The 26,210-nt window shown below is 43.4% G+C and overlaps 1 protein-coding gene across 41 annotated transcripts in view; it reads left to right on the top strand.

The window, feature by feature from the left end:
• The window catches only part of NRXN3 (neurexin 3), a 982,026-nt gene that overhangs the window by 598,905 nt on the left and 356,911 nt on the right, over window positions 1-26,210 (top strand). For 2 of the 41 annotated variants that reach the window (XM_019280147.3, XM_010393630.3), the window contains exon 1: window positions 24,111-25,118. The exons of 34 other annotated variants lie outside the window; for them this stretch is intronic. In XM_019280147.3, coding sequence (XP_019135692.1) covers window positions 24,875-25,118 — 244 coding nt within the window. In that variant the 5' untranslated portion in view covers window positions 24,111-24,874. Of the gene's footprint in view, window positions 1-24,110; window positions 25,119-26,210 lie in introns of those variants that run through there. 5 more of the 41 variants (XM_010393567.4, XM_019280090.3, XM_010393613.3 and 2 more) reach the window with 4 other exon arrangements.

Raw genomic sequence — 26,210 nt, 5'->3', positions numbered from 1 at the left:
ATCAGTGCAGAGCTAAGGAGCAGTGCTCAGCTGGGTCAGCGCTCAAGGAAAATCCACAAGTGCAGTTCTTAATTATACACATACATTTTTAAGTCCAAAACCAACTTGTTATTTGGGTTTTCTTAAAAAAATCCCAAGAACAACTAAAACTACCAACCCTCACTGTAGAATTTGCAGTTTTGATGCAGTGCTCATAGCACCCAGCTAGGAAATAATGTTATCAGGTTTTTTAGTTTTGAAAAGCTGCAAACAAGTTGAAGAGGAAAGCCTATCAGAGCTATGAGAAACTAAACGTATTTATAAACTTAAGATCTTAATTTCCTGAAGCAGCTTTAAATAGTGCACTGTCTTTGGACATGGAGTTAAGACTAGTTTATACCAGCTATTTCTTATTTAGGTAAAGAATAACTGAATGTGCTATGTTTTCATACTTAGGAGGAAAACCAATTTTATTTCTGTAAAGCCCATGATGATACTTACATTGAAGTAAGTATATATAGATGTGCTTGTACACACATTTAGGTATATGCTGGTCAGTTTTGTGAGAAGCCAGGTCTAAGAATTCACAGGAGCACTGGGGGAAGGGCTGAGGTGTGTGGAGAGGGATGCAAGGGGAGGATAGGCCAGCTCAGAAACTTGGATTGTTTATCTGTGTACTTCCCTTCATACATGTGTACTTCAGCATTAAGAACTAATACTTTAAAAAAAACACCACTGCCTAAAACCATGAACATTCTTTTTTCTTCATCCCAATGCTAAGGTTTAACATTACCTTGGGCTAGACTTTCCTGACCTTTTCACCAAACATGTCTTGATATGAAAACACTCAGTCAGGGCTCATACACCTATGAAAAGAGATGAAGCTTTGAAAAGGAGAAGGCTCCAGCCTTCAACTCCAGCCTGGAAAAAACTGCTTTTTTACTTCTCCTGTATAGAAAACATGCTCCCCAGCAAAAGGAAAGGGAAATGCACACCCTTTAGGTCAGCAGCTACATACTAGCTATGTGTTTGGTCTTCAAGAGAATCTGTATCAGGCATATGCTCCCTCTTGGAAATTTCTATCACCTGTGCTCTCCCATTCTATCTTAGCTCAGGTTTTTAATACTGCTATAGGAAACAAAGGTCTTGATTGGGAGGAGAAGGGAAACTGGTGCTGTGCCAGAAACCTGACATAAGAGAAATCTGGAAGTTGTCCAATATGCTTGATAAATCCTAACACTGTCTTGGAAAATGTTGCCTATGTGGAGGTGCTGAGTCCTCAAGAAGGCAATGGTGTGTACCATGGAATAAGAAGAGTCCCTGTCCTCCAGAAAGTGGGCACAGGGTGGCTTCAGATGTTCCCCATTTGCCCCCACTGAATGTGTAAAAGTGCTGGCATCCCTCTTAGGGGGTATAGAGCTAAAAGCAAATACACATTATACAGTGCCAAAATACTTTATTGTTAGGTGTAAAACCTGTTTCTGTTGACAAGTGCAAGTAGTCTTTACTGTTCTCAGTTAACAGGACCCTAGGGACTTCCTGTTCTTTGGAAGAATAAGAAGAATAAGAAAGCAGGAGAAAACATTTATGTACAAGCTAATACTTTTTGCTAGAGCTTGCACAATTTAGCAGAGACCTGCTACAGAACACTAAAAGACCATTTACTTTTACATGGCATTTTAGAAGTCTAAAAGTACTCCTTTTGCAACAGGCTAAGTCTCAAAGACTTAGAACCATTTGGTCAATCTGAGTCCATAGGAATACATTAAATGGATATATGCTATGTGAGTAGACTGGGTCCCATATCACAGGCCTGGTGGGGTTTGGAGAACACAAAAATAACATGTTTTGGACTAAATAAAGCCAGTGCAACATGACTTCCTCTGCATCCCCTTTTATAGTCAATGCCTCAAAGTCCCATACTCATTCTGGAAGTTCCCATATGGGACCTGACAATCTTCCCATCCTCGGGACAACGAGAGTCAAAATCTTGCTAGTATTGCAGTTATGGGCTCATGCAGAGGTAACTTGCTCAAGGTAGATGCAGGATTGCTTCCAGAAAATACCACTCCTCTGCTTCTATCTTTTGGGAAAGGCACCAAGGCTTGGGTGGCTTGCAGTGGGCTGCTGCCAGTTGAAAGGGGCTGCTGTCTTTAAGTTACTGGCCTCCACTACCTCTTTTTAAGAAATAAGGATGCATCCCCCATAGAATTTCTGTATGGTCATAGGCTATACAGTTCAGGGTTTTTTTCCTGGCAAGGTTCTGCTAGAAAGGCTATAGCTAAGGGAGGAGCCTTCTCCTTATCCTAAAAGAGTTATTTTCATCCTCTGTACTGCTGCAGTGTTGTTACAGGTATATCTGTCTATGCTTCAGGATGTCTCTCTAGGTCCTTGCACGGAGAGCTTACAGTGATTGCTGCTGTGGTGGTCTCTCCCAAATCATTATCTCTTGCATGTCCCTCTGTCTAGCAGGGGATTCCTGGTCATGGGTTGTTCCCTGGTGGATAGGAGTATCCTGTCCATCTTGCTCCTGTTTCAAGTGCTGTTATCAACATGTCATACCTTGACTATGCGTCAAAGCTTTTGAAAAAACACACTATATATAGAAGCAGGAGGATGTGAGGACATGACAGGTGTGGCTTTTTCCACATGAACTCGTGGGGTATACAGCAGAGGCACTCTCTTCAAGAGTCACTCTAAGAGGAAATCCCTGGATCTCTCTGTTCAGGTGATATTTCTCTGGTCAGGGAGAGGGAATGCTGTTGGAATTGTGTGTCACCACCCAGTGTCACTTCTGACATTTATGTAATATACGAATATAGTTCTCATTACCAGTTTTTCCAGCACTAAAGAAATGTTAAAATGTGTAAAAGCCATCATGTTATCATCATTTTTGGTGATAGCATTAAGCAGTGTATTAAACCATTCTCTTTGGTGTACAATTCATACCTCTTAGCCTGAAAGTGCATTTCTTATAAAAATGTTTCAGATCCGCATATTGCAAAATAATATCCACTGAAATTTCCCCTGTTTTTTTATGTATTTAAAAGAAGTTAAGGGATTTGGGGAAACAGTCAAATTTACTGTCTGGTAATAATGTAATATCATAAAAGGTACAGTACTTATTATGGGAGTTATTTTCTAAGAGTTTTTTAGGCATTTCATTAAATTGGGTTTGAAATGAGCACTGTTCCAGATGGACTAAAAACTATCCGAATGTCCCCAGGAGAACATTGAGTTGGACAGTAGAGTTGGAGGATACTTTAGAAAACATTGGGCTGCGAGATTTCCTTTTGCTTCCAAATAAAACAGACAAGATTTACAGAACTAGTAGTTTTGATTACCTCAATTTTAATGACTTGGAACAGTTCTAAAATTGATGGCAGAGGGTGCCAGTCGGTCTTTTCCTGAAACTCAGCTTCCTGTGAGCGTTCTCAGTTCAACAAAGGAATATTGAGGTACCTAACACCAAACCACAGTAACAAATCAGTCTGGCTGAACAGCTGCAGTGTTAATGTGGAAAGGGGTTAAATAATAGTCATCAGTTCTGTTGTCAAACCGGGAGGAACTGCAAGCCCCAGAGGAAGAAAAAAGACAATATGACAAATGATCTGTGTTGGTGGATTTGCCAGAAGAGTTACTTGCAAAACTTATATAAACAAGCTTAGATCTTGTGCCAATGTGGGGCACAGGTAGCTAATTAGCTGTACTGGGGAAAAGCACCTTTTTTCTTGGTGTAATTGTGTCTGTAACGGAGAGTTTTTCCTCAGAAAACCTACCTTGTGTACCTTTGAAGACGTAGGCAGGAGGTGAATAATTCACTCAGCCAGAGCCCTACAGGGTTAACTTCTAGTTTGGGCACTTCCATGCTCAGGCTCCAGCAGTGCCCAAAGAGCTGCCTGCTCAGGACATCATGGGATTATTCCCTGAGTAATTTTGCCCTGCGTCATCTGGCCTTTATCAGGCATGTGTGCAGTACAGCAAATGGCTCAATACTATTTTCCCCCCCATTCTATTTCCTTCTTTTAAAAATAATTTCTTTTTATTTAATTTAAAAGTTTAACAAAATATGATTTTGGCCTGTAAAGGTCTAGGCTTCTGGGATGTAGGTGACAGTTTCCCCATCCCGTTACCTGTGCTTTCTTCTTTATTTTGCTTGCTGTTCTTCTTCGGCACTGAAAATGTAATCAAAGACACTGGTGCCCCAGTGGACCTCTTCTTGTTGATTAAAGCTGGATAAACTAGACAAATTCTGGTGGGAATGGAAGGCATTTATGATGACTACCTGACATTTTTCTCTGCCCTTTTTTATGTACTTGTCACCGTATTTTCCCACATCAATTTCATAAAACATTCTTTTGCTCGTGCTTGAAATATTGATATTATCCTACAGCAAAGATAAAAGCACACCACAGAGCAATATGGCTTGCTGATAGAATTATCTGCAATACACAGAAATCTCTACTGATGTTTAGGGCTGGCATGGTATTAAACACATTACTTTTGCTGACAGGCATTTTCATTTCCTTGCATCATGCAGGTAGGGGAATTTGAAGGAAATCTAGTTTTCAGTTCTAGATTTGTTCAATAAAAAATGTAAAACAGAAATGCCGATGGATATGGTAGCATCTCTTTAAATCAAAAGGAACTCACTGGAAGTTTAAATAAGTTTTAGAGAAGGCTATGTGTTTTTATGTGTGTATATATATATATATATATATTTATGTCTGTATTTACAAATCTGTCTATATAAATATTTATATAAGCTGTTTCCTATTTAACAAATCTGAAAGGACTGGGGACAATCCGAAGTAAAGCAGTTAAAAATTGGTGTCAATAAACCTTGTGATCCTTTTGTTATGGTCTTTGTGCTACGATGTTTGGTAACATCTTTACTCATTATTTCCCCTGTATGACTTTCAGCCATGCTGTGCACAGAAGGAAAAAGAGCTTCTGGCACTCGGGATCTGTTCGCAAATGGATGGCCTTGTACATAGGATGCCCACTTTGATTTTTCTGAAGCTGGATGTGTAGCAAATGAAGCAAAAGATTCTTACAAGGGAGGGATACCTCTTTAGAAAAGCATTGATTAGGGGACATCTCATTCTTCTATCCCTTTCTTCCCCAGAGACACAGTATGATGCTGGGGAAGTTACTAAGAAAATTTTTTCTTCATGTCACCTCTGAATTATGCATTTCTTGTGTTCTGGTCTCTTACTTGAGATCCTAGAGCTTGGATGGAAACAGTACTGAGCCCTTAAAAGCAGGAATGAAGTCAGCACTAGCTATGGTTCAAATGTGTAAGGTTCCTTAAGGTGCTGAGTACTCTGTGTATGCAGAATTTACAATCTGAGACTGCACGTTCAATACCAGTGGACATTTCGATTCAATTTCCCTATTCCTGAACTCAGCATTTGTAAAATGAGTCTATCACCTGAAAAAGGTGTTGTCCAAAGTAATTAGTTTTTGCAAAACAGTCCAGTGCTTTTCTGAGTGGCACCACAGAAAAGTCCATGTGGAAATAAATTACTCTTCAGAGCAGAATTAGTAGTGTGCAGAAGGGCCACAAATGGAGCAATGAAGAAAACCATAGGATCAAGTAATGGCACCTTCAACAGGCATTATTCTTCTTGTTGCAAGGAGTGAAGGAAAGGTCATGCCAAAAAAGGGTAGTGTGTGATTGTGTCATTAGAGGCTGTGTAGAAACATACAGAGACGCCCTGGCCCCCACCAGTGGTGTGTTTTGTCCCTCTCCCTCAGCTTGGCTCTCCAATAAGTTGGAGTGATTAATGCTTCCTTTCTATGTATTCTCTGGCAGTAAATTCCTTTTGAATAGTTTGATACCATACATTTTACAAATACAGAATATTTGTATGTAGAACACAATTTCTTTGTATAGCTGTGGATTTTGGAACAGCATTTTTGTATGTTTCCAGGGTTATGCTGTAGAATAAAACCAAGTGTTCTGCTGCTGTATTGAATAGGCCCAGAGCTGCTCAGAGTGTGCTGGTATTTTTGTGCATCACTTCCATTAGGGAGATTCCAGTCTAGGAGGCAGCAGCTTCAGAGCAGAATAGAGTCTCTTCTCCTGCTACATAGTTGTGTATTCTGCATGAGTCTGACATAAATTATTAACTAGCAGACCCTAATTTTCCTGTAACTGATGCGGGATTTACAAAACTTTGGAAAACTTGGCCAAACATTAGAAAAGATTTGTTTATGCCAGTGTTTGTGACTGCGATGAAATTTGTTAATAGGCTGAATTAGTGAGCATACAGAAAATGAGATGTCAGTGGTACTGCATAATCTTGTCAGGCCATTTCCCCAGGAAAAGTAGAGTTTTACCTGAATGTCTGGCACAACTGACAAAAAAAAAAGTGCTGATCCCTAATCTTTGTTAGCAGTAGGCCTCCTCATTGCTAGCAGGCTGCAAATTGTATTTAGTGTGTGACGTACTGTAAATGTGTACCCCTTGCTTGAGGGCATCGTGGAGGTGAATTATTTGTGGGCTGCTAGGATCACACTGGCCAGGGGTTCTTGTAGCTGCTTTTGCAAGGGAGCTGCTGAGGTTAAGCTACTTAGTTTTTTGTAATTTAATCTGACCAGCTGGGTATGACCTCAACTTTTCTCTCAGGTCTAAGCATTGACCGAAGAGCATCCCAACATTTCCTGCTCATCAGAAGGTCAAACATATTTGATCTGGTTAATTCCTAGAAGATGAGTAAATACGTCTTATTTTTCACAGCTCCTTTTAGAGCAGAAGTACCAAAAGAAGGCCTGTTGTCACCATTTCTAGCTAGACTGCAACCTCCTGTCTTTTGAGGTTTGTGGGAGAGACAATTATTTTTCTCAAGAAGCACTGAACTAGTGTAAAAGCTTTTAATCCTATCCAAAAGGAACAGCATGGGTTATCTCCTGCTATCCCCTTGAATGTGCCAGCCACTAAGCTAATATATGAATATCTACATAAAAACAAACCCTGCAAGCAAAGGGCGACCCTGGGCAGTGGAGTTACTTTTTCGTTACTGCTTGATCTTGGTAGCGTTCAGGTCAGTGCTGTTAAGCATGTCTCTTTGCGTGGCAATTCACATCGTGTGCAGGGCTTCAGGTGTGGGGGATCACATGGCTGTAAGTTGTGCAAAGCCTCTGTGTGCATACATTGTTTTCAAGGCAGTTGGAATGCTCATTCTTTTTGCAAGACTTTAGCTGTGGGAGCTTGGATTGTGCCTTCCTCCCTCGGAGCTCCCGTTAGCCTGCTGCACAGGGAATATTCAACATTCAGTGCAGCCATTCTGCAGCTGCCTGGCAGAGCACCAAGCTTGCAAGAGGGCACAAGAGAAAGCATAACCCTGTTTAAAACTACTCAAACTCATCAGGAGACTCTGGTATTGCAGAAGGGGAGAAGTAGCATGGCTTCATAGTTCATCCTTATGCAAATAAGGTGCCAGCCAGCAATAATGAAAAGGAACTTTCCTGAAATTGAGAAATGCTACAAGCAGCAAGGTAAAGAAATGGGGTTATGCATGTGCTACTCTTGCTCCTTGTCCCAGTGCAGTTCTTGGAACAGGGAGACAAGGAAGGAAAACAGAAAAGGGAAAGAGGCAGGTGGTCACAGGAGAGGGGAGACCAACGAAACAAGTCAGTTTTCTGTGGAGATGATTAGATTTAGGAAAGCTAAGATAAGGCAAGGGAGAGCACTGTTGCCTACCTGAGTTTTACCTAGATGAGGAGGCTAGTAACTAGCACTGGGTCCACAAAACAACTCCACTTTAGCTTTCATTTTCTCAATCTAAAGGCAAATAAATGCATATTTAAATGATCACAGCAATTAACCACTGCTCCAGTGTATTAACATTCTGCTACATCTGCTTAGCAAACACCTGGGTATGCCTCTCCAGAACAGAGATTTTGAAATGTTCACTGATCAAGAATTCTGGTTGTTTTTTAAATATGAGATGCTTTTTATTGCTAGAGCGTAATTTAATTTGAGGCCACTAGTGGCTGATGTGTATCTTAAATTCTGAGCTCCTGCAGGCATATAGTGTCATTGTATCTGCTCATTTAATTTTTATGAAAAGAAATTTTTTATTTACAACAGATGAAAGTATGAAAACAGCCCCCTGCTCCCCAGTTTTCCTCTCCCTTTACCCAAATCCAAAAGGAAAAGGTGAATAAAAGAAACAGTACTATATTAAAACACAAAAAAGTCAAAAATAACTCTTGTTGCACCTTAGGGGCCAGCTCTGAGATTTAGACTTCAGAGGATGGTAGTTTTACTAGTCTGAGCTTCTGGATTCTGCCTGGAATAGAAAGGCCCACATTTCTTCTTGGGAAAGAGCAGACTGTGGCAGATGGTGAAATAGTAAAATTACTTCTGAAATACTTCCTTTTTCCAGTGTACAAGGTATCTCTTGGTTTGGGTGTTGGAAGGAGGCTGAGAATGGGGTAGGCTGCAGTGGAATCCCATGTATGGGTAGCTTGCAGAGGGTTCCTTTGCAGCGTATCCAAGGTTACCCTTCTGTGATTTCAGGTGTCCTAAATTCGGTGTCTGACTCTGCTCTTGTGGGTTAAGTTATAGCATTCCTGTAGTTGTGTGTGTTTTCTGTGTTCTTGTGATGTACTTGTAGTGTGATGACTTGAAGAATAAGTTTTCTGTTTAAATGCTATTGCATTTTGGGACCACACATCTCAGTTGACAGTGGTCCAGGATACTATAATGCATTAACACATTTCTGCTCCTACTACTGCAAAGTAGCATCACTTTGCAGCATGTTTTGTTGAACAGGCTATGGGCTGTGATAATTTCTTTGAGCCTTGTATTTGGCTGCAGAACAAAATGGGATGCTTCTCCTGGCATCATTCTGGTAAGACCAAAAATGCAGTCAGAGCTTTTTAACTAAGAACACCAAGAAATGAGCTAGATTGAGGAGATAGGAGTGACCTTTGGGATGACAAAATGACCATGGTTGGTTGTACTAAAAGGGAAGTAGCTGATTCATTAAGGCCACTAAGTACAGTTGGGCTCTGCAGTTCTTCCTAGTTCTCCAGTTTGTAGAGCAGCCAGTGCTGTCTGCCCTCATCTGCTGTCACAAAGCTCCCGTAATGATTGACCATTGACCACCCATCCTTCTCAGCGTGCTGTAGCTACCAGTCATGTCTATATGAGCACTAGTATGGAAGCTTGAGCTGTTCCCACTCATCCCTTTTACATGAAGTTGCCCTATCTGCCCTGTCTGTGCCAGGACTAGTGTTTTGCCTCGGCACTGCCTTTTCCATGGTGGTGCTGCAATGAATATGCTCCAAATGCATTTAAAAAAACAAAAGAAGGAGGGAGCATGTACATTCTGTCACAGAAAGGCCTTTTAGGTCTGTTCATGCTCTTGTTAGAAGAGTTTTTAACTTTCTATTTACCATATGTTTACCCTTCTTTCTGGCTTCTGTGGGCAAAGGTGTACCCTGTACTATGGTATATGATGTTCCAGGAGAACACTGAAAACTCTGCTGTGGGTCCCTACAGTTGGCTGACCCTCAGAATGGTGAAAGGCAGTGGTCTGAGAAAGTGTGCCTTTTTTAATTAAAGAGAAAAAGAAAAAGAAAAAAGAGCAATCTATTTTAGATGTGGGAGAGAAAAACATTTGGAAAGCTTTTCACATAACAAGGCTCTTCTGTGACATTTAGGCGCATTTATACAAGTTAAAAAAGAATTTGGCACCTTCCCACCTCACTCATCAGGCTTGGAAGAGAAAAAACAACTAAAAAGACAAGATTACTTGATATGTTGCTTTGTTCTGTTCACATGAAGTGTTGTGCCTGTTGATGTTGGCTGAGTACTATTAGAGCCCACAAAGGGCCTTGACAGAGGAGTCATATTCAGTCAGGTTCAGGGCTTGCTTTCTAATAAGGAAGGATAATTATCATGCCAATCTCTGATTGCTTTTTACAGGGCACATTTAATCTGAGGGAAGATAGGAGCATCTTTTGTCTCATACAGACTTGTGAGCTGGGCTAGTAGGTGTAACAGAGTAATCACTCTGAAGGATTTGTTCATTATTTCCCAGAAAGATGGCAAAGTCTTTGTGTCACTGTCTCTCTCCTGTCTTCCCTGCTCTTGAGTTCAATTCATGCAGTTTGATCATGGTGGCCCCACTTCGCCAAGCACCTTTACTCAAAAACACTCTTGACAAGCATTTATCACTGGATTTGACAGCCAAGTAGCCTCCCTACCCATGCCCCTTTCCCTTTGAAAATTTGCAGTGTTTTGGTGGGAAGCTGATGATGTGCAGTGTGCTCTGAGGCACCCACTCCCTGGCTGTAGAGCTGTGTGGCCATGGTTGTATGCTTGCATGCATTTATGTACATTATAAATGATCTCCATAGACGTGCATGCTACCTACCTCTCTGGGTTCGTATCATGACTGTGTTTTGTCTTTGGGCACTCAGGTGCCCATTCCAGGGGAGTACATGATGTGCATATACTCTGTGACATGTTTACTTTTATATACCTCAGTGCACTTATGTCTACAGATTTATGGCTTCTGGTTATATGTGAACTCTACGGGGCCAACAGTAACTCGAGAACTGTCTTGAGAATTCTTTTGTGTCTTTTTTTTAGTTATAATACAAATTCATGGAATTCCTGGTTTTGCATGCTTCTTTGTAACATAGATTATCTCCCTGATCCCGTTTACCAGTTGGTCCCAGAGTCACACCAGAAGGCTTGCTTCTAGGTTGGGAATAAATGGCTCTGGAGAGCACTGCATAAATTGATTTTGCCTCAGGGAAAAAGGCAAACAGAACTAGATGGTGAAATACCACAATTTTAGGGAATTACACCTTCCTTTTAGGACAAGGTATTTGAATTCTCAAGCAACTTGGTCAGATACAGAAGCTTGGTAACAGCTCCAGCAAGTATTTAAAGTGTAATTTCAGTAAGATTTAATTTATTTTTATCTTTACAGTCAGTTCTTTCATAACATCTCAGTGTTTTTTGTTTCCAGCATGACATAGGTTTCTGCAGTGGGGGATCACATTGAATGTGAAGACAACTGGTGGGACAGTTGTGCTTTAGACGCTGGGGAAATGGGTTTTGCATGTTACCTGGATTACTTCAGAAGCAGTAATGGAAAAGTTGGCAGGATTCACTTGCTGGCTTTAGCTCTGAGCATTGCCAACTCATTGCAGCAAATGGAGAGTACAAATCTCACAGACTTGCTGTTTTATACCTGCAGCTTATCACTACATTGGTTTATATATGGTTCAAGATCTTGTATACTATTAGGTCAAGACCGGTATATCTTGATCTCATAGTCCGCTGAAAAGGCAATTTTTCTTGGATTGTAGCAAGGTCTAGCAATGTGGAAGAGAAACACTCTGACCTCTTTTGATTCATTCACACCATCCCCTGCAGCATAAATTTCTCTAAACACAGGATGAAACACTAAAATTGCACTATTGGCTCTGAGGGGAAAAAACTGTGAGTAAATCTGAATGATCCAAATCCCAGTGTCCAGCTGCTGAAACAACTGTTAAAACAGGTGTGTCTAATTTTAGCTTTTGAAACAGCTGGGCAAAGTGTTGGCTGTGTTTCAGTATCTTTCGCTTAAAGAGAAGGCAGGTGGCATTCTCTGAACATGCTGCTATTGAATTAGAGAGACCTATTAATATTAGTGAGTCAACTTAACTTAATTCTTTCAACCTGCTAACGAGAACACTTTGGAAGGGGTTGGAGAAGAATGACAGGGTACCTTGAATAAACCAAAAGGGAAAAGGGTTGCGGTGTGTGTGTTCTAGCAACAGCAGCTTAATCAGTTCAGGAGCACCTGTGCTACGTACCACTTTGCTGGCTGTTTGAATTTCTTTTGCCTCGGTGACCTGAGGCAGGTATGTGCTAGCTGTACTTTTTGAATGAAAGCATACTCCACTGAAGTAAAGATTAAACATGAACATGAATAGATTGGCATGTGTGTGTGAGAGGATGTTTAAAAAGCCAGCAACAACTCTGCTCTGAGTAATTCGGGATTTTCATTGCAAAATCAAGCATTCAAAACTGAGGCAAGCTGGAAATCCATGTAACATTTTCCCCCTTCTGCATTTCTTTCAGTCTTTCAATCATACCAGGATCAGTATCATGTTCTTGTAGACTCCCTATTTGTTTGTGAGGCAAAAACAATCATTAAGTGAAACCCATTAGTATAGTTAGAAAATTCTGGTTTGTGAACTCTGTTTTAGTTGATCTAAAAACTGTCTGTTGAATAATAAAGAGGAAATTGGGGTTTAGTAATTAAAGTACTCAAATACTCAGGTTGTTTTCCTAGCTCTGCAGCAGGGTTCTAGAGTGATACATTCTTCCTAAAAAGCAGCGATTATGTTATAGATGTGAGTGCAGAAATAATGGATTGTTATCAGTGTATACTTTCATATTGGTTTATGTCCCTGAGAGCAGCAGCTGTGAAAGCTGGTCACTATATGTAGTGGACTGTATATCCCTCTCAGAAAAAAAATGCATTTGAAAGAAGTAGGGGGGAGAGAGAAGATATTTTAAGAATGAGGCATTTTGTCATGTTCTTTAGCAGCATCTGATTGTGCTAAGGAGGGTATAGCTCCTCCAGATGTCAGCTATTTAGAGAGACACACACCAGAAGTTCTGTGGACAACAAATGATTGAATCCCACACAGGATGCTCTTCTTGGCAAGCGAAGAAATGGGAGTGAGTGGGTGAGCCTGTGTGTGTTACTGTGCAGGATGGGATGGGCAATTACAAAGATGGGAGAGAAGGAGAAAAATGAAGATGGATGGAGGTAAAAATACCTGCTAAATGCCAGCTGTCCCACTTGGATGGAGTAGGATTTTTGTCTGGTTGTTTCAGTGCTTTGCCTAGTGTGATTTTAACCCTATTTTACCATGATTTATGTAACCTAAGCTATGATAAGCTCTGTATAAACATCTGGATATGTGTTATTTTCAGCCTGTAACTAGCAGCCTGAGAAAACCCAATAATGAGAGTGATTTGTTGAAAGACAGCTTGCTGGGGAAAAAAAACAAGCCAAACCCAAATTATTAGATCATCCTTTGTTGAAAGCAGAAGTTTTTCATAGCTTCATTCCTTTAGATGAAAATTTTGTTAAAAGTGTTTTAAAGCTCAGCAGTCTTTCTGGGGATGGGTCAAAGGGTTTCAAAGAACCCACAAATAATTAGATGGCTTGGGGGCTTCCCTCAGAGGCCACCCATTTCCCTGAGAGAAGTTGAAAATGTGCTGTTCTACTGGTTTTGAAATTTACTTTTGTGTAATACTTTCTTCTTTCCTCAAACTGCATTAGATAATTTATTTCTCTTTCCCATGCAAGTTTTGTTCAGCGTTTGGCTCTGATACAGAAGCAGTGTTTGAGGTGGGGAAGAGAGGCACCTTACCTTTGGGTTCTGGACTAGGTCCTGTTGCCAGTGCTAGATGAAATCTCCCATTTCTAGTGGGGATTAATGCTTGATCAAAGGGGCATAGAATTACTTACATTTGAAGGATTCCTTCTGGACCTTACTGTACCAGTGTGGAAATATAGTGTTATTTCAGTCTGTTGTTCTGGGGAAATTATGCTTCTACAACCACTCTGTTTGGCCATCACCCCTTTGATTGCCTGTCCAGCAGCCACCACATTTGACAGGAGCATTGAAGCCCCAGAGATACTGAATTCTTCCAAAACCTGTTCCTCATCTCTGATGAGGCATAAGGGCTGGTCTACCAGCTGGTAGGTTTGCAACTCTGAACCTGCATCAACACAGACCGCCTCCTCCACGGCCAAAGCAAGAAATGAGAAGGAAAAGAAGTGGAAGGTGTTGCAGTGGGGTGAGGAAATACGACAAAACTCTGAGCGTGTCAGAGGAGGGAGTGTGAGAGAATGCAGGGGGAACCGAAGGTCATGTGGTGACATTGTGGTGAATAGGGGAGGGCACACATGGTACAACAAAGGGATAAAGCCTCATTTCCTAGCCAGTTATTTCTGTAGTTCTGCTGCTTGTAGAACAAACATTTTTTCAGGTAGCCAGGAATATCAGATGCCCTTGTTTTATCTGCCTGCTGCTACATTTCTGATGATAACACCTAGTGTATGGGCTGGTAGTGGGTAACTAGCATCTCAGTGCAAGAAAATGTGTTATACAGAGCACCTGTATATCTGCTTATTCTGTTTCTCACATACCGCTTTTCTGTCTCTTCACATTTTGTTTGGTAGCTTGGGCTGTCACAAAATAGCTACCTTCAGATTTCTGTGCAGGAGGAGGTCAGAATGCAGAGATAAAGACAGCAACAAAATTATTCACAGTTAGTCATCCTGAAGACCACTCACATTTCTTTCACCCTCACAGTACCCACCATACTTCTGCCAGTACCCTGGACGAGTCAGTGACAGACTGTGAGTTGCTATCCTGAGTGCTCACTTTAGGTGACTAATAAAAAGGCGAGGGGGGTGAAATGTGGCATCTAATTAAAACTGTGTAGACCTAATTATAATTTAAGGGGTGACTTAAGGGATATATTGGTCCAGGGTGCAGATGGCTTTTGTATGACCAATTCAAAATTCAGATGGAAGAAATAAAGAAGTTCTTCAAGTGAGTTCCCTCTACAGGTTATGCAGGCATTTCACTATTTTCCCTTTTTTTTTTTTTGTTTCTTCTGTAGTTGTCCCTGGCTGATGGTCTGAGGAAGAGATAAAGAGGCTACAGAGGAGAGAGCAAAGCAGAAATGTGTGCATGTGTGCATGCACATGTGTTTGTATGCATCTAAGTGTAATCCCTGCATCACTGTTCTTAGTTTTTCCTTGGCACTTTACAATCAGTAGCTGGATTTATTGTTGGTTCTATGCAATAGATTGTACATCCATGTTGGTAGCAGTTCATGCCTGATCTGTTGTATACAGCCTATCAGTGAGGGAGTTTGCTACTCCTTCCCCTTGTTTCCATGTCCCAATTTTCATGGCTGCCTGGTGCTTAAAGCTGTTGTACTCCTGATGACTGTACTTGCTCTGGTGGTGTTTGCAGCTCCCGTGGGATTTTGTTGCTGCTGGGTGCTTTCCCTCCCGTTTTGCTCAAAGACAAGGGTGCTGGGAAAAGGAAGTGTTCAGTTTGAGGAAGTTGGCTTTTTGCATCCATGTGAATAGTACGAACACTCTTTGAATCACATGTGAGTTGGAGGATAATACAAGTCAAGGAAACTGCTGGTGCCTCAGGAGACCTTCAGTGCTGGGGGAGCTTGTGTAGGTGGAGTTTGAGACCCTGGGGAATAATAGGAGAGGGAGGTGCTTCACAAGAAGAGAGATGTTTTTAAAGCAGTTCATGCTCTTTATATTTATTCTCACTATTGTCCTTTTGTTGAGCTTCTCTGCTGGAGACTAGTATCCCAGTAAGGTCTCTGATCAGTGCTGCGAATGGACATAGAGTGTGTTCTGCTTCCATCTGTTTGATTTGTTTGTGTGGGTGCATTGCATGCCTTGAAGCCAGGGCCTGTCCTTGCTAGTATTAAATATATCAGCAGGGAACAGGTAGTTGATGCTGTGTAACTACTCATCTCAGCATAATACTGCAGTGACCTAAGCTGCACTTCCTGAAAGTTGCAAAACCTTTTAAAAATCTCGGTGCAGAAGGCCTAGGAACCTGTGGACCAGGGCTTAGTGGTATTTTCCATGTCACAGAATATATAACTGGAACTAGCTAGCAGAGTGCTAATACGAGCTCTCCTTCAGTGCAAGAGGGACAAACACCTTACTACAAATGTAAACAGGAGTATCGTCCTCAAGGTATGTGAAATAATTGTTGTTATGTATGCAGTTCTCATGAGACTTTATCTGAAGGACTGCAACCAGTCTGGGACATTGCACATCAAGAAAAATGCAGATATTTTTAAAAAGTCTCTAGGAAACCAGCAATAATGAGCAGAGTCTAAACCCCACAGATTTCTAAGGAACAATACAGCAAATGTCCTTGTCTAGGGAGGAGGGACATAGCAAAAGTCTTCAAATATGTACACAGTATCTGTAAAGAGGAAGGAAACAATCTTTCTTGTATGATAGGGAAGAAATATCAGACCTCAATATTGCAACTGAAAATGTGTGTATATGTATGTTGGGGAATTACAGATCGCTAGGAAGGGAATGTTTAGAACACTGGTAAATATGTTTTAAACTTTAAATCAAAACTTTACTGAACTCACTGAGTAGCAACACACTTTATGCTAATGGTTAATTCTCAATTGTTATCATTAATTATTTTTTTATATACAGAACTACAGAACTGTTATTCTTTAACATTTATGTCCTAAATTAACTGTGACTATACAGTGCCACAGAGCTGATTCTCTACACTTAGCACTGACAGCTACAGTCCTTGGTGGTTTTAGACGCAGAAGAAGAGGTGAGAAGTAGAGAAGGATGAGAGAAGTTGGAAGTGATGCTGGCTTGTCATATTCCGTATCCAATTACCCTTCACATACTTGATTCTTTAATGCTATTTCAATCTCCCAAAAATGGGATCTTCAACTGCCAACGGTGCTGCTTCTCTTGTTCTTTTTTTTCCAGACATGCTTCTTGTGTGTTTAGCAGGATGCCTGTTTGTTTGCATCCATTGTGTTTATCTTGTCCTTTGTTGCAACTTTTTGTTACCTGGATGCCTCCTATGAGCAAATAACTATGTGTTGTTTGCCTGTTTGGTGGTCATGTTGCTCACATACTTAGTGAGATGCTTATATATACCATAAGAGTGTTGCAATACATTATATACTGCTGTTAGTTACTATATTTTAGTATGTTTATATCTGGGCAGAAGGAAAGTTAAGATTAATTATATCCTGATTAATGCATTTTTAATTCATAGATGTCACATGTGACTTCTTTGACTATGGCGGATTTGTGAGAAGGAGAAAAAAAAATTGTTGATAAAGTTGAACACTGGTATTTATTTCTTCCAGAGAATTGATTCTTCATCATTGCACAAGATCTTGGGCAAGGAGAAGGCCATCTAACAGCTTATTGTTTGTTATACCTTAGCCAGTAAGTAATTTGACACAGACAATGCAAAGTGGGCTCTTTCAGGGTTAAAAGCAGAAGAATTGTTCTCCACAGTGTCTTCTTTTGTCCTTCCAATTTTTAGCTTTGGCTGCTCTGACCTTCTTTGTCTCTTCATCTCCTGCACACTGACAAGGTATACATCTTAGGAAATTACACCTACCAGCAGCTCCCACGCAAGGAGGCTTGGCTGCTGGAATCACTTCACTCTTTGTCAGGTGGTGAGACACTCATGTCATTGAAAGGTTTCCCCCCTATAGCTTTTCTTGCTTTTAATTCTTTTTTTTTTTTTTTTTTGGTGGCTGGATGACCACAGCAAACACCAGTCACCTGGCAGTTATTGCTGTGAGTTGAACAGGTGATTACAGGCAAAAGCCAGGCAAGATGATAGATGGAAGAGAGAAGAGAAGCAGAGGGGAGTCTGTGCACAGTGTGTATTAGAGAACTCGCTTTTCATTAGTACAGAAGTCAGTTTAAAGGAGCAAAAGCAACAGTTTTTCCAGCTTTTCCTTTCTGTGTCAGATAAGATTTCTTTGAGTGCAAAAGGAAAATAAGTCTTCTTTCTGTTTTCATGGGTAAAAATAAAATGGTTCCTTATTTATCTCAGCAGGTATTTTAGCTCCGTCTATTCTCTGTGTCTTTCTACTTCAGCCTTTCAGGTGCTATTTAAATTTTAGAGCGCAGAACTCTTAAAAATTATTTCCCAGCTGTTCCACACTAAGAATTCGTGATATAGATGTTAGTTCTGCAGTGCTAATATTTGCCCTAGTGTGTAAGACACTGGGCTTTCAGACCTTCCAGATCTAAATCTAGATCTGCAGAATAGATACAGGCAAAATTACAGTAGGCAACACATCCTCCTCTGTGATCTGCTGGTGCATCTAACCTCTTGCTGCTGTGAGAGTCACTGAAGGCAAGGGATCACAGCATGTGTTATCCCAGGCAGGGCTCACACCTAGGCTGGAAACAGGCTGTTCCCCTTCACCTTAGACTTGCCAAGACTGATTCCAAACATAAGAACAAGATACACATATCTTTTTTTCCCATAACCATAGTAGCTACATGCATCCATAGTATCAGTTGCTATCAGTATCAGTTAGGCTAGAAATGAATTTGCCTCAACATAAAATCAGGTCTGTAAGAGGGGGCTGTTACGAATGATGGAAATCAGTTCTAGGCACATGCTACAGGTCACTACCATTTTATACTGGTATACTTAGTGAAACATAGGTAGTAGAGGTACAGAAGTGTGAATTCTGTGACACAACCATCAGAAAATTAAACTGTTGGGCTCTTTTTATTCACTGGTGATTCAATAATTATCTAAGGTCAAGCAGTGGGTAACCCTGAATTTTTCAAACTCAGCCAGTCTTTTGGTTTCTCTAATCTTTCTGAGTCTGAACAAACCTTTGATAAAAAGTCACATTGCCGAAAGTGATACAAGAAGTCGAAGCAGGTTCTGTTTCTCTGCCTGACAAGATTTTAGCAGCTGCCATTGAGCCCAGCTTCCACTGAGAATAACAGAGATAGATGCAATTCCAACCTTCCTGGAGGAAAAACCTCTGCAGCCACAGAAGATCAGTTTTCTCTTGTGAGATGAGAGTCTGCCTGTCAGAACACTGCTGAAGGGCAGACTAGAGTCTGGTTAGCCCACTTTGATAAAGTACCCCAGAGGCAGGGACTAAAGTGTTGGTGAGACATAAGGGGAGACAGTTGATACTTGAATAACAGAACCTCCTCATGATGATTGAAGTAAACTAAACTTGAGCATCCTTTATTTAACACAAAGCCCATTCATAATTGCTGATCTGGTAGAGGTCTGAAGTGTGAGAAGGATTTTGTCCTAATTTTTGAGGCAGCTTTAGGAAAGGGGATGCTTGCTGGTGTCTTGTGCAGGTAGTCAGGGGTATCTCTGCAGCACATTCTGTGAAGGAGAATTCCCAGGGGTGATGGAGTGAAGAACTCCCACGCTCAGGGCTGAAAGCATGGACTAGACACTCCTGTGTGAAGGCACCATTGCCAGTATCTAAGCCTTTCCATTCTCTTAGGTTCACAGACTAGCAGACTTTGGCCAAAAAAAGGTACTGTTTGCTCATAAAGCTGTTCTGACATATGTTGGCTCATGCCTTTCCAGCAAGTCTGTAATCTCTCTAGGGAAGGGACTCTCAGCTTATGTTAGTTTGCATAGTGCTGAGTACAGTGGATCATCCTTTATACATTATCCAGCAAACAGGGGCAATTTTAACATATTATTGTCAGTTTGCATTAGCAAATCCTGACATTGCCTCTTTCCCAATTATAGTTGATTAATGCTTATCAAAATGAGATATGTCGCTGTATTTGTGTGCCCACGCTCTTGTTCTTGCTTGTTTCCACCAACATAGGACTCTAGGTGTGTCACAAAAATCTGAACTTTGCAAGATTTTTGGCCCTTAAATTGGATGTTTGACAGAACTGAGTTTGTGTCCCAGTAGTTGCCATTGCTTTTGGCCCAGACTAACTGCTTGTAATCAACTTGCATTTCCCTCCTCACAAATTAACACCAAGGGGCAGATTTCCCTTCACTGATGTCAATCTACTGGCTCTGTTGAGTTTATTCACCCTGACACAAATGAGAACAAAACTAGGCTCTAAAGCTTCTATATTAGTTGCTTTCGGCAATCTGTGGTCCCTTGGAGCTGAGCAGAAAAGAGAATACCTGCCCTATGTTACAGGTAACATGTAAGGCATATGCCTCAACTTTTGTAGGTAACTGGACTTACTGGTTGTTAAAGGAAAGCACAGAAGCCCTGAGAAAAGGTTGCTTTCTGCCCCCCCTTCCCCCCACTCCAGATACAGAATAAAACTGAGAACTACAGAGACTGCAGCAACTTGGTTATACACAAAAAAAGGTACTGCACACAAGAAAAAGTACTGCATAACAGCAGCTGTGTGTGTAGTTTTCAGCCCTGCTCAGGAGCAACCCTCCCCTTTCGCTCTGGATGAGCAAACACTGATAATTCTTTGGTGCTGCTGGGTCCTGCCTCCTGAGGCTGCCTGCAGAGAGGCAGTGATGACAAGGACGGTGGGGCACCAGGGACTAGTCTCAGAGCAGTTAATTCTGCCAGCAGTGCTGAGGAACTTTGCAGATTTTTGGTCACTGCTGTCATCAGCAGAATTTGAAGTAGCTTGCTAAAGACAAAGGTGTCTAAATGCCAGTCCTAAGCTCTCTACAGCATGCAATTCCCTCTGATTTATTTTATTTTATTTAAAACACTATTTTAACATCATAAGCGAAACCTGTTTTCACCCTCCTTCTTGTTTTTGGAAAAGTACATTAAAAAAATAATGGAACTGTTTTGAACCTTGAGAGAAACAGTTCTGTCTGGGAAAAGCTTCTGGGTGACAGGCTGTTCTAGCTGACCTTATTCTCTTAACCTTATTATATAGCAAAGCACTGACTAACGCTCTACTTGTTAGCTTCTATGGGGTGGAGGCAAAGCTGTCCTCTCTCTGGAAGGCACCCTGTATTGATAAATGCTAATTGAGTTTCCCCATTGGATCCAGTTTGAGAGATCAGTGATTTTACAACAGCACTGATTTTTCAGTTCTGAGTGCAGCAAAGTAATTAACAGCTAAGATTTAATAGGAAACATAGAGAAAGTTGCACTTGCTCTGTCAAATACGATGGAGTACAAACTTTTCCTGGCCTTGAAGATGACTCTTTCTGGGTCTCTTTCTGGGATTCTCAAACTCAGAAACAATTGCTTTACTATTTCTCATTTTTGCAGAATATAGTGGCACTCTGCTCTTTCAGTAAACGAAACAGCTATGTAGGAAATACGACTACTTTTCTCATATCTGTAGGGATCAACAGATCATAGAAACCATTATCCTTTAAGGTATCCATCTTGGTTCTGAAGACACAAGAGCATTTAGAAAGACTCTGTGTTTACCCAGATTAATTAAACTAATATGAATACAACAAAGCCAGCTACTTTTGAAGTAAATCTGGTGGAAATGTTGAAATGTCACTTCTGAGTACAAACTTGCCCTTGCCACCCAAGAGGAAAACTGCAATTGAAATCTGCCCTCTTCCTGAAATGGTGCTGCTAAATAAATGAGTCACCTGTGAACTACAGGGCAGTAAATACATCCACTGACACCTAATAAAGCAAGGCAGAGTGAAGTTCCAGTACTTTATGGTGTCACCAGGATCCTATGATGTATTTATAGCTAGCTTCACATGCTTTCCTTTTTTTCATTACTTATCTTTATGGCGTACTCCTAGAGTTTGGTTTTCTTGGTCCATCTCATTTTTCCCTAAGGCAGTTTGCAGCAAAGGAAGGTTGGTAGACAAAATGTAGAGCAAATCCCCATCAGAGGGGCAATACACAGCCACTCTATTTCTCCTGTTCATGGACTGCCCAGGCATTTTCTGTCTCTGGCCAGGGCAGTCTGAAGTGATGCTCACCTTTGTATGTCCTACTAGCACCTAAGCTGGTAGCTCTGCATGTGGGGAAGGATTGGTGGCAGATTGAATGAGGAAAAGGATCAGTGATTTGTTTTGGAGCTTGGTAATTTATTGTCCATTGAGGGCTCTGCCTCCCACAGCAACCCAAGACGTAGGTGGCCAGCATGAACAGGAGCTTGAGTATGGAGAACAGGATGTGGCCTGTTGGACTATTAAAGGGAAATTAAAAGCTGAAGGATGCTACCAGAGTTTAGTCAATGAAACAACCTCTTATGTGTTCTTCTCTTTCAGTAACAGGGCAAATAGTTGCAGGAGAGGGGTGAGGAGTGTATCCATGCAGTTCCCCTGCTCTTATCTCTAGAATTGCATTTTCTAAAACATATTTATTTTCCACACAAATTAATGAATTTTCCACCACTCCCTCCTGGAAAAGCAGCATTGAGTCCTCAATGTTTAAACCTGTAGGACCTGTAGCCCCTTTGACTGATCCTGTAATGTGTGATATGTTCTGTCCTTTTTGTAATGCTTCAGCCAGAAAAAACAGAAAGTAAAATGATGGGAGGCAGATCTTTGTTGCACTGCTTATAACTATCTGGGTCTGAAACTCATTCAGATTTCCTTTATTTTACAAATCAGCTACTCAGTGATGTGTATTTAATACACGTCCTTCCCATCTTCCCCTAAATCAGGTTCCCTACAGCTTAACTACACAATAAATTTTTCAGAGTACTTTGTCTGTGGACTGTGTGAAAATTAGGACTTCTGTGATGAGGGATTCAAGGGTGCTAACTCATGGGTCAGCAGCCCTCCAAGGGTGTTATGCCAGTTTATATTCCCCCCTTCCCCCAAGTAGTTAGGAGCAGGGAGCTTCTTCACAGGATCCTTCTGGGCAGCAACTTCAGTTTCCTCAACAAAACTCACGGCCAGGAAAAGTTGTCTTGCAGAGATAAAACTGCTCTGTGCCCTCTGTATGGTACCACAAACTTGCCATCCAGGAGGGATCTGCACTACAGGTTACTCAGTCCTGTCTCCACCTGTGTGCCCCATTGTGAGGAAAGCTGACATTCACACTTTAAGGCTCTTAAATGGCCACCAAGTCATCAAGTTAGTTTATACTAACAGCATGTACTGCTTGAGATGGAGAAGCTCAGTGTCTGTTCAGTTCCCATGTCTATCAGTCACTCACTGGCTGAACGTGACTGAGCCTCTGTTTCCTTATCTACAGAATGGCAAAGTAATACCAAAAGGTGTTGAATGGCTTCATTAATAAAAGACTTTAAAGCACTCTGAGATTCTTAGGTGGCAGATGTCAGATAAATGTGAAGATAACATTCTTGCTTTTCACAATCATTGATTAAACCCTGCAAAACACCAAAGCATTTCTGACTGCTTTAGCCCCTAATTTAGATCACTTATACTATAAATTACTAGAAAATAAATTACAAGCATATCAGGCTCGGCTAAAAGTATTAGGCGTGCAACTCAGGTTGATCATTACAAGTTAGTGACATGTTGTACCAAATTGAGATCAATGACTGAAAACACTGCACCTCAGTGTTAGGGAAAGACTCGAGTCAAACAGCAGGTTTCAGAAGCACATGTGTGCACGCCTACAAACATGCTTCTAGTTGGGAAAACAGGAAAACTTACAGTCATAAATAATTTATTTGTTTGTATGAATAAATGAAGAGGAGGGAGGCAGTGCAGTGCAAGGTGAATCTTGGCGGTGGCTGGCTCCTTTTCCAAAGCTCCTTATTGACTCCCTGAGTGATCCTGTGTAAGTCACTTCACTGCTGGTGCTTGCCTTCCCCAGCGTGGCTGGGGATTTTTGCCATGCAAATTGATAGTAAATTACTAGATAATGCTACTGCATTTGTTTATTAATTTATGGGCTGCAAGCTGGCTGCATTCCTCACTCTTCAAGGATTAAGTGCGGATACACCTGTTTGGACTAAGCCTATCGTTGCAGAAGCATTAAAAAAAAAAAAAAAAAAAAAAAATCTGTAAGAGCCATGGGGATCCCGTTTTCAAGAGCGAGGTTACCCCTGGTTCTCTCTTTGCTCCTGAGCAGCTGCGGCCTCAGGACGAGCCCCAGGACAGGGCGGCACGGGGGGACGGCGTTACCTCAGCGCATCCATCCCCGTGCCGCGGCCGAGGGCTCCCCGTGCCGGCCGCCCCCGAGGCACAGTGGGACGGCGGCACGGGGAGGAGGTCCCGTCCCTGCACGGACGGGGTGGGCGCGTTTCGCCAGGGGCTGCTTGGGGCGGGCAGAGGCCGTGGGCGCGGCTGGGCGGCGGTGGCTGCCGGGCGGCGGTGGCTGCCTGGCTCCGGTTCCGGGTGCGGCCGGCTCCGGGAGCCGGGTGTTCCCCGCTGCCGGCGGGCACCGGCCCGGGGGCCGCGGGGCCGGGGGCGCGCGGGACCGCACGAGCGCATGAATGGCGGGGGCGGTGCCGCGCGCGGCCCCGCCTCCCCCCGGAGCCAGCCAGTCCCTCTGCGCAGCGCTGCCGCCGCCCCCATTGGCTCGCCGGCGCCGGGACATTTGCATGCGGCTCGCCCATTGGCGGAGCCGCTCCCCCGGCCGCCCCGGCTGTGCTTCACCTGCGCCGCCGAGTTGCCCGCACTTGGCGCCGGCCGCCCGCACCCGCCCCCGGCTTCGCTCGCTCCGCGCCCGGACCGCGCCGCCCGCCCGGCTGCTCCAACGCGCCCGCCCGCCCGGGAGGACCTGGCGATGCACTCGACGGCTGCGCAGGGTTAATCGGCTTGAGCCCTCGGTCGCCTGGATTCGGTGGAAGGAGGATAACAACCTAGATCGCTCTGTGTGTGTGTGTGCGCGTGTGCCTGTCCTAGCAGTTCTGCATTGCAACACTTGCTAGTGGAGAAGCAAAAGAAACCCCCCGGAATTGGGATAAAACCAAAAAAAAAAGAATCAAAAATTTACCTGGGGTCTCTGGCTTATTTCTTCTTTTTCGTTTTCAGTAGTCCCTCTCAGCAAAGTGAGAGACAGGGATCGCAGGCAGGGAAAAGTCCTCAAGGACCCCGTGATCCTGGAGGAACCTGAACAGGACCCTCGCGCGGACATGTGCGGCGTTCCTGCGCGCTCCTGGAGGCTCGGTACGGCCGCGGGGTTCCTGCCACAGTAGATCCAGTCCTGGGAAACGGCGCGTCTTATTCGTCTCTGTGTGGTTACTAACCTTCCCCCATCCCTCCCCTTCCCTGCTAGCACTCGCTCTCTCGCACACACACTGCCTCTTTTCCTCTTGAGCACACACGCACACCCCTAGAGCCTCGGAAGCGACTCTCCTTTCTGCTAGCATGGGTCCCCTGGCATCATGAACGTTATTCTCTCTCCCTGGCTGGAATTCAGACTGCCCGTCTGTAGGTGTCCTGTGCCTTGACCATGCACCTGAGAATAGACCCCAGCATTTGCCCGGGACGCCGCCCCGCCTGGACCCTGTGGATGTGCTCCCTCTTTTGGGGATGTATCGTCAGCTCTGTTTGGAGTTCCTCTAACGTGGCTTCTTCTGCCTCCTCTTCCTCGTCTGTTTCTCAGGCTCAGTATGAGCATCACTTCCACGGCAGCAAGCACCACTCTGTGCCTATCTCTATCTACCGCTCCCCTGTCTCCCTCCGAGGAGGACACGGTGGGTTCCCACTCTTGTTTCTTTCTAACCTTTTTGTAGAGCAGTTGGAGCAGCAGAGGGGGAGCAGGGACGATGGCTGTGTCTCCGCGGGAGGGGGATCCTCCCAGGCCCTCATTTCTGCCGTTAGCTCCCTTCTCCATTAACCCTCCACTTCTCCCCTGCGCCCTCCCCGAGCAGTGCCTGGGGCTGAGGACGCGCCGCTTCCAGAGCCAACTTCCCCGGCCGGTGGTCCAGCAGGACGGAGGGTGGGGGCCGGCGGGGCCGGGGCGGGCTCGGGTCGCTCTGTGTCAGACGGCAGCGCCGAACAGCTCGGGACGGCGGAAGGGCATCTGCTCCAGTCCCGCTGGGGTCCTGCGACGGGGAATAACTAACTCCCTGGCTTTGTAGCGGCTGACATGGTCACTGCAGCAGCGTATCTTCCCTGCCGGCCACCCTCGTTTTCCCGGTCGCCCTGCTGCGGGAGGGCCAGCCGGGGGCTCGGGGAATTGCCGCCGCCGCTCCTCCCCTGCCTGCGCGTTCGCAGCCTTCCTGGGTGAGGATAGCAAGGGGCGTACAAAAGAAAAGGCGAGGTCTCATTCCTGCTCCTGGTTTCTTGCTTGGTACCTGATACTGTCTTCCTGGGAAACCCTGGGGCAGGAAATAATAGGGAGTAGGTTTTCACTCTGGCAGGCTGGGAGAACGGTAAGAGGGTGTCTGAGAGATGCCAAGAGAGAGTGAGAAGACCAGCATCCTGCTTCTGAAATGCTGAGCAATGCTCAGCAGCTGGACCTACACAGCCTCTTGCCCAGCTCTCCCAAGTCTCCCCTCCTTGACAGGAGTTGGCCCAGGCCTGGCTGACATGGGGGCTCTCCCTCATCTCCACTTTCTCGTGTCTTCTGTCCAGTGTCCCTTAGCTTCTGCTTTCAGTCATATTAGCTGGGAGAGGCAGGCAGGCAGGCCAGGGCCTGGCCCTTTCCCTCCAGGGCTCCAGGTCAGGGTCAGGTCTGGCCTTCCATGATAGAAGTACTCAGTTACAGAATCACATCTGTGCAGGGCCAGAGGAAGAAGAACTGGTATCAGAATTGAGTCATAGGAACACTGAAGAAGAGCTAA

Source organism: Corvus cornix, chromosome 5, assembly GCF_000738735.6.
Source record: "Corvus cornix cornix isolate S_Up_H32 chromosome 5, ASM73873v5, whole genome shotgun sequence".
Classification (NCBI taxonomy): Eukaryota; Metazoa; Chordata; class Aves; order Passeriformes; family Corvidae; genus Corvus; species Corvus cornix.
The sequence above is the reverse complement of the archived record's forward strand: the minus strand, read 5'-3'. Positions and strand labels throughout refer to the sequence as shown.